This window comes from Phytophthora infestans, genomic scaffold, assembly GCF_000142945.1.
Source record: "Phytophthora infestans T30-4 supercont1.59 genomic scaffold, whole genome shotgun sequence".
Classification (NCBI taxonomy): domain Eukaryota; phylum Oomycota; class Peronosporomycetes; order Peronosporales; family Peronosporaceae; genus Phytophthora; species Phytophthora infestans.
In genome coordinates, this window is record NW_003303700.1 from 8,280 (window position 1) to 16,205 (window position 7,926).

Below are 7,926 nucleotides of genomic sequence, written 5' to 3' on the forward strand. Positions count from 1 at the left end.
TCAATAGGATTAAACTTGACAATTCTTTAGGCTACGCACATCGATGCCTCGAGGTGCAGCGCGTCGCAGCTTCTGGTCTACGGCGAAGGCTCTGGGAGTCAGCGGATTGCCGTTTACGTGGCACAGTCGCGTGCTCTCGAGCCTCGCGGCTCTAGCTTGCTGCTCAGGAGTCGTGTCATCAAGCAGCTCCATCGCGACGCTTCATGCACCGTAGCGACAAATATTGCGTGATTTATTGGCAATAATTGGATCGACAGTTAGACAGTTGTGTACATAAAGCTACTGTCTATTGAGTTATCGACGCAGGGGTCGACATATTAAACTGAGCAGTAGACTGCGGGACTAAGCACTGCCACCCACGAGAATGTTGTTGATAGGGATGTGCACGAGCTTCACGAAGAATCCAATGAAGCCCATCATGAGGAAACCCACGGACGTGGCGCCAGCGATACGGGCGAATTCTACAGAAGGGCAAAAGAAAAGGTCAGCTAACCGATTCTGGGGTTTATTAGCGCGGAATAAAGCAACTAGAACGCACCTTTCCGGTCGGGCTTGTTGCACTTCTTAATCAGGTGCAGCGAGTTCTTGAAGAACTGGTTCAGCGGCTGGAACACGAGTGCGTTGACGTCCGACATTGCTGCTACAGTTGCGAGTGCGTGTGTGTCCGAGCTGTGGGGAAAACGAGGGAATGACTACGGGTAGGGTGCGGGCCACGCGGCGTTCGACAGATCGCGATAGACGGCTTTTTATCCAATGATACATATGACAACGTGGTATTGGCTAAAAAGCGAAGCAAATGCCACGTGTGTTGAAAGACACGTCTATGTACGCCCGATTTAGTGTGGCGCACAAAAATGAATTTTAAATTCAAAAAGTTGCAGTTGGCGCCCGCATTCAACAGATGAAGCGGAGGCTGAGCGAAATGTCGGACGCGAAGGACGTGAAGCCCGAGCCTGACGACATGCAGCCAACGGTGGCGACGCTTGTGGCTCAGCAAGTTGCTGCAGCTCTGCTGGCTCCACTTACAGGTGGCAGTGCGGCGCGCTTCGGGCGCGTGGTCTTCGGAGAACAGGAGCAACAGAGCGTCAACGCCTTTCTCCACCAGAAATTGGGTAAGGACAGTCTGGCCCGCAGACCCGGACCCGGTGGTCGGAAATTGACGTACATTGAGAGTTGCAAAGCCATCGAATTGGCCAATCGCGCATTCGGCTTCAACGGGTGGTCATGTCACATTGTCGAGTGTAAGGAGGAATACGTACGTGAAGTCGGGGCTGTAAGTGTGGTTTGTGGAGTGCTGAACAGTTAATGGTGTGTGTAGAAGGAGAAGAAGGGCGATCGCTGGAGCATCGGGTACAGCTCGCTGGTGCGCATTGAGCTGAAGGATGGCACAAGTCATGAAGACGTTGGCTTTGGCACGTCGGACGGACAAAGAGATCTGGGAGCGGCATTGGAACAGTCCAAAAAAGCAAGCATTTCAGATGCGAGAAAGAGAGCATTGAGGTTGTTTGGAGAGTACCTGGGCAACTCTTGCTATGACAAAGACCATATCAAGGACGTCAATTCGAACAAACCCATGGCTCCGCTGGCGGCGGCACCAAACGTGATTCTACCAGGACAGCAACAACAGCAACAGGTTCAGAGTGGCGGTGGCGCAGTACCTTTGGGGCCAAATAGGCAGACTAGCGCGCCAAGTGGACTTCAACCACCACCACAGAACCAGCAGCCCCAGGCTCAGCAAGTAGCGCAGCAACAACGACCGCCGCAGGCTTTTCAACAGCAGCCGAACGTTCAGCAGCCGATGCAGCAGCAACCTGAAGTGCAGAATGGACCTCGACCACCACCAAACCAGCAGCAGCCTCATCAGCCTGTGCAACATCAACAAAATCAGCAACAAGAGCGTCAACCGATCCAACAGCAACGACCACAGACGCCCCAGCAATCGATCCAACCGCACCAACAACAACAGCGTCAACCACAACAACCACAGCAGTGGAAGCCGCCCCAAGTCCTGCGTAACCCTCAACCAACGAATTACAATTCATCCATGCAACAGCAAACCCAGGGACTTTCCACTGCCAGTTCAAGGAATCCAACAATGCAAACGGCTGCGAGCAAAAGTATGAGTTCTGGATATATAGCTTCTCCTTCGACAGCAACGGCAAGCGCTTCGTCAAGTCCGTTCCGCCCGCAGCCGCAGCGTTGGATATCGTCGAATGCGCCACCTCCGCCGCGGATGATGACGTCGAACTACCCTCCAACTATCGTCAAGACAGAGCAACCTTCGACGGTCCAAGCTCATGCGAACGCTCAATACAACATGGAAGATCTCAGCCTCTCTCAATTCGACTACGATCCTAAAGTGGAAAACAACAATCCAGCAAAGAAGATGAGGTCGTAACACGCGAGGAGACTCGATCAAGTTAAATGATATAGTAGGGTATTTACTTAACTTCGTCTGACGAAGATAATCAAAGTTACCTTAGCGCAACATTCAAGTAACGTCACCTTACTGTGACCAGTCGGGGAAAAGCTTTTGGAGATGGCAGGCGATACCAACGTGGAATCGATTGTGGACTTGATGGAGAGTGAGCTTGGCCCCTCTTCCAAGAAGCAAGATGCGTCCGCAAGGGCGAAGTTCAATGCCTTCTTGACCAGACATGTAGACAAGACTCTGAAGCTAGCTACGCTAACAGCAGCTCATGTGACAAAAGAAATGTTTGGTAAGTTTTTATCTTTTTTGTTTAATGATCCTGACATCCATTGGCAGACGTCGATGAGCTATCTCAGCTCTATCAAGCGTCAGCTGGAAGAGACGACTGGCACAGAGCTTTTCCGCAACGATCCGGAGTGGTACCGACGATGTCGTCGTCATCTTCAAAAACAATATCTCATGCTTTCCATTTCGACTGGAAAAAAGCTGAAGCAACAGGCTCCTCCTATGACACTAGACGACTTACGTTCCATCTCTACAATTCTCTTTCTTCGCAATGATGTCGAAGCGCTACTAGACAGAACTCTGCTTAACAATCAATGGCTAGCAATTGGACGCAGCTCGGATATTGGCACCATTCACTTCTCAGACTTACACTGGAATGGGAATTTTGCTCTCATCGACGTCACACGGTAAGAGTTAGCTAGTACTATTTCTTCTGTTCCTATTAATTGAGTTTTCGTTCTGCAGCATAAAAGTTCGACAACAACAAAGTATTTCGATTTTCTGTTCTCCTATATGCTGGAGTATTGACCCTTTCCATGCTTTGGCATCTCAGCTAATTGCCAATCCGTATAACGCCTCGCCAAGGGTGTTCTCACAAGTATTGGAGACTACGACGGAAGCGCATGTGGCTGCGTACATCAACAGGTTATTGAAATCCATGTACAAGTATGATCACACGTTGACACTTACGAGAAATCTCCAGTCGCATTCAACACGACGAGGTGGTGCGGCGTACGCAAGCTCCAACGCCAGCGTGAACTTGTCGGATCTAGCACACAGAGGATTGTGGTCAGTGGATGGATTTGCAACTCTTCTCGAATACATATCACCTACCACTGCTGCAGACCAAAATGTTGCTAAAGTGCTGGGCGGCTGGATAGATACCAAGCAAGCTGGTCATCCACCCTCGCTAGCCTGTTTCGAGATGGAATCACATCAAACATACACCAGAGTTAGCCAATTTGCTGACTCTTTACGGCTTCTCCATTTTGCAAAGATTTCCCCGAAGGGTTTTGCTGACTGTCTTACCGCGACGCTTTTAATGTATTACCGAGACACGCTAGCAATTTCCCCACAGCACATTGTTCACCAGAAAATGCAGAGTGTACACGCCGCGTTACCACAGCTGCATTCGTGTCAGGAGGAGCTGCTGGACTGGGGTAGCAAGATCCGGAAGCGGTTTGTTACTGATAACATCCTCTCGCTTCCAGTAGAAAGTATTAAAAGCAGTCTCACGATGGAAGAACAAGCGGAACAATTTGTTGGAGTTCATACCTTTGGGGATACGCTTGAGAGGTTATTACTTGGGCATCAAGAACTTGTTGCTGCAAATGAAAGTCTGAAAAACATGATGCATCAAATATTAGATCGGTTAGATCACATGCCTCGCATGGAGCACACCGTGTGCGCTGTGTGCAGTACCGGCAACGTGGCGGAGCAAACCCAGCCACCAAATGCAGCCTCAACACTGGAACTACGTCCTCCAATGGTAGAACAAACGTGGCCACACAGTTTATCCAGCTTGAGGGGCAAGCGTCTGTCCGACTTCTTGGTGCAGTATTTCGTGGAGGGTCTCGGTTCTCTTTCCAAATCCCGTGGCAACAGAAGTCAAAAGGACTGCTTGCGTGCTGTCGAATATGTGGCGTACGTTGCTGATTGTCTAGTATACCACCTATCCCAGCGCCAGTTCACGAGTCGGAAAGGATGCAGTGGATGTCTGCTATGGTAACCATGGCTAGTCAATGCGAGACATTGTTAGTGACAGGCTTGAGCAAAACTGACAAAGTAGAACGAGGGAAATGCAAACGACGTAGGTCTGGTAAACTTACAGGAATTGTCAAAGCCTGGAGCGAACTAAGTGATGGTCAACGGGCTGCCTTCCGCTCGTTGTCGCGCATCCGCTTTTCAGCGTCGTGACTACAGAGTAGATATGACTAAAAAGCTGAAGACCACAGAAAAAAATTGATTAAACAGAAAGATTAGAATAAAGGCCAATTTAGATTTCTGCCGAGACAGCCATACCTCAGCGGTTGCCCTCGCCAAGTTCATACTGTCATAATGCGCCTCAAAGACTAATTGCGGCATGCATTCGCTTTGATCGCGAGGCTCTGCCATCCACAACATAACTGCGCCCTTCATTCTAGCGCAAAAGTAAAGACGACAGACAGTAGTTAGCATCACACTCAGCAAACCGACAGTATTAGCGTATGTACCTGCGCTCCAATGGCCTGCAAGCGTAATGCAGCTTGGCGTGCATCCGTTGAGAAAAGTGGTAGGGTCTCATGGACCGATGGTGTCTTTGTGGCGGCTCTGTGGCAGCTCTTCCGACTGGGCAGCTCTTCCGACTGCAAAATACACAAGGCTTCCCGGGGATAAACCAGGTTCGGCAGTGGACGATGTAGGCACCTTGGTGCTTAAGCAGACGTGGTCTTGCGCTTGGAGGAGCTCTAATACATCAACACACCACAAGCAATTAATTAGCCAACAGAGGGATCGCAGAGAAAGAGTAGATGGAGTAGCACATACCCCCCGCAGCGCATCTAGTTGTACGTCGTCCAAACGAACTCACCACGCACTCGTTTAAGCCGTCCTCGCGGACTCCGACGCTTACTTGCCCCTCCGAGAATTCGTCAGTGGTCTGTTCTATTTTAACCAATGAATTTTGCAGACGAAGTTAGCGGGGGTACGTTTACTCTCCCATAGTTAGTTCAAGTGTATACTGAGCGCTACCAATATCTGTTATCTTCGGCCGAGTTCCAATAGACTGCAACGGCCGAAGTTAAGACGACGTTAGCGGGTACAGTAATTGGTGAAGCTGATGCACATGAATCCTACGGTACGATGCCGTTCGTGATCTTCTGGAACTGATCGTAGCGCTTCGTCCACTTGTTCTTGTAGCTCACACGAATCATCTTGACGACCGCTTTGACTGTTTTCTCGGTGGAGCACTGAAGCAGAAAGCGATTGCGAAGCTTCTGTAGATCTCGAGACACGTCACGTCCCTGAAAACATGGGAAGGTTGAGTTGTGCATCATAATCTCGACCAGCGCCACGACTCGATCAGACTGACGCTGAGCTGCTAGTAATCCTAACGCCACCAGCTGCACAAACTCGCCGAATAGTGGGGACGACACGCCACCTAGCACTACCACCATCTCTTTGGTTAACTTGAAAGGCGCCGTCTCAAAGCTCCAGTTGCCGCCTGGAGCAATGCCGAGCATGAAGCCGAAGTCAATGTGCACGAGGTGGCCTTCTGTATCCAGCATGATGTTTCCATTGTGACGGTCTTTGATCTGCAACAAGTAGCACACCACGGAGTAGGCAGCGAGACTGTGCAAGAAGTTACGCTGGGCCTTCTTGAAGGCATCACCAACATCATACGTTCTCTCGAAGTGAGCTCGCAAGCCTGCGTAGTCGCCCCTCTTTTTGAGGCCATCCAACGACTGCGCATCTGTGATCGTCTCGAGCAAGCCGCTGGTACGACCCGTGGACACTATTCGATACGGACGTAGCCACAATGGAAGACCGCTCTCGTGGAATATGTTCTGGAACGTGGTGATCAGCTGCATCGCGAAAACCTCCTGTCGAATATCATCGTTGCTCTTGGAGATCTACACAACAGGATAAGAGTCAATGCTCACGTGAGGAACTACATGTAGAGTATATATGTAGTTAGTTTGCTTACCAGTGAGATGACGTTCCATCCGGGTAAATGGCCATGCGGCGATGATGCGCGAATCCGCTCCTTCTTCGCTTCCCAGCCTTCACCAAAGACCTCGCTTGCACTGAGCAGCTTGGAGAGACCCATTTCGTATGCTGTCTTGGAGTATCCGCGAATGACATTCAGCTGCTGCGAGTCTTCTCTGCTCAGCTCAGACGTCGAGTCCATTGAATCGTCGGACGTCACTGTGGTTGTTGGAGAATTCAAGCCACTTTGCAAAGGGAAAACAGGCGCCTCAACGCTGTCAGTCGCGTCGATATCGTCACGGTTACCTTCAGTATCAGCGCCATCGTCCTCGTTCTCATGGGGACTTAACGCGTTCTCAACACAGATAAGTTGCCCATTAATGGCAATTTTTTTGACGAGACGGGCAACTTCAGCTTCTAGGCTGGTCAGACCTGGGTCCGATGCGGATTTACGGAGCATGTCACTAGGATTCTTCAGTTCTGTTGAGAGTTTGCGTTGACCAGCAGAGTTGACTTGGTCTTCGATCACCTCGAAGCAGAGCAAGCACGGCGCTCGACTGTGGGTAGAGAATACTGTGCCTTCGTCAGTGAGTACACGAGTAATGCGACAAAACGAATCCGACACACGACCGAGAGGTATGTACGCCATGTCTGGGACCACCAGCGCTTTCAGCTCTCCAGGAAGAAGCTTCTTACGGTTCTGGGGTGGGTCAACTGCGCGCATGCGTTCCGAAATATCTGTAAGTGCCTTCACGAAGTCTCGCTGCTCGTGGAAATACTTGTAGCGCTTCTTACGCTCCTTCTCCATCCACTGCAAAAGCAGTGCAGGCTGACTTGCCGACTTGCTAGGCGTCATGGGTGCACTTCCTGTCTCGAGTTGAGCTGATGCCAATTCCTCGTCCTTGCCGTGAGCTTCTCCTTCCTCTTCGACAGACACTTGCTCCAATTTATCCATCATCTGAGGGATATCCATGAGTCGTCGAGTGACATCTTCTGCCGTCTGCGTGCTGGGCACTTCAAATTGCTGATTGACGACTTTAGCTTCAATGGACATGAGGAGCTTGGCGCACAAATTGTACGTCTTCGGATCATGGTCGGCGATCTTGGCTTCCAGAAGCCAGAAGAGCTGCAAGGCCAAGTGAATGCAGTTGCCTGTGCCTAAGAACGTTGGTCGAGTGTTCTTGGACGACGTTGATAGCAAGGTACAATGATGCTTTTGTAGGGTCTAACGTCAATTGATGAGGTTAACATTTGTTGTTTTTGTGTGCTATTGAATACACAGAAATTGGCGACATGCATCACATTACAAACAAAGTATATGAAAACACATTCGACCAATTTCCTGATGTTTTGAAGATTGACGCAACGCACGGGACAAACCTGTCTAAGTATAATTTTTTTTCGTTCATGGCACACGATACGTTCGGCAAGGGCCAGTTTTTGCAGCACGCGCAGCTTCAAAATGAGCGATACGAAACCCTATTGACAGCGATAGAGGGGTGTTCAAAGCAAACAATCCTGTG

At 50.0% G+C, this 7,926-nt stretch overlaps 3 protein-coding genes across 3 annotated transcripts; 1 reads left to right on the plus strand and 2 right to left on the minus strand.

Moving 5' to 3' along the window:
- Positions 1–342: 342 nt before the first annotated feature.
- On the minus strand, positions 343–635 carry PITG_17637 (Type II (General) Secretory Pathway (IISP) Family; the record flags this gene model as incomplete). Its single annotated transcript, XM_002896456.1, has 2 exons — positions 343–461; positions 539–635. The coding sequence occupies 2 exons, from the start codon at positions 633–635 to the stop codon at positions 343–345; spliced, it is 216 nt and encodes a 71-aa protein (XP_002896502.1).
- Positions 636–901: 266 nt separating this feature from the next.
- Positions 902–1,379, plus strand: PITG_17638 (uncharacterized protein; the record flags this gene model as incomplete). The annotated part of the gene is made up of 2 exons (XM_002896457.1): positions 902–1,259; positions 1,357–1,379. The coding sequence occupies 2 exons, from the start codon at positions 902–904 to the stop codon at positions 1,377–1,379; spliced, it is 381 nt and encodes a 126-aa protein (XP_002896503.1).
- A 4,168-nt stretch (positions 1,380–5,547) lies between these two features.
- Positions 5,548–7,457, minus strand: PITG_17639 (phosphatidylinositol kinase; the record flags this gene model as incomplete). Its single annotated transcript, XM_002896458.1, has 4 exons — positions 5,548–6,327; positions 6,402–6,648; positions 6,754–7,244; positions 7,335–7,457. 4 exons carry the CDS (start codon positions 7,455–7,457, stop codon positions 5,548–5,550), a joined length of 1,641 nt encoding a protein of 546 aa, XP_002896504.1.
- Positions 7,458–7,926: the final 469 nt, after the last annotated feature.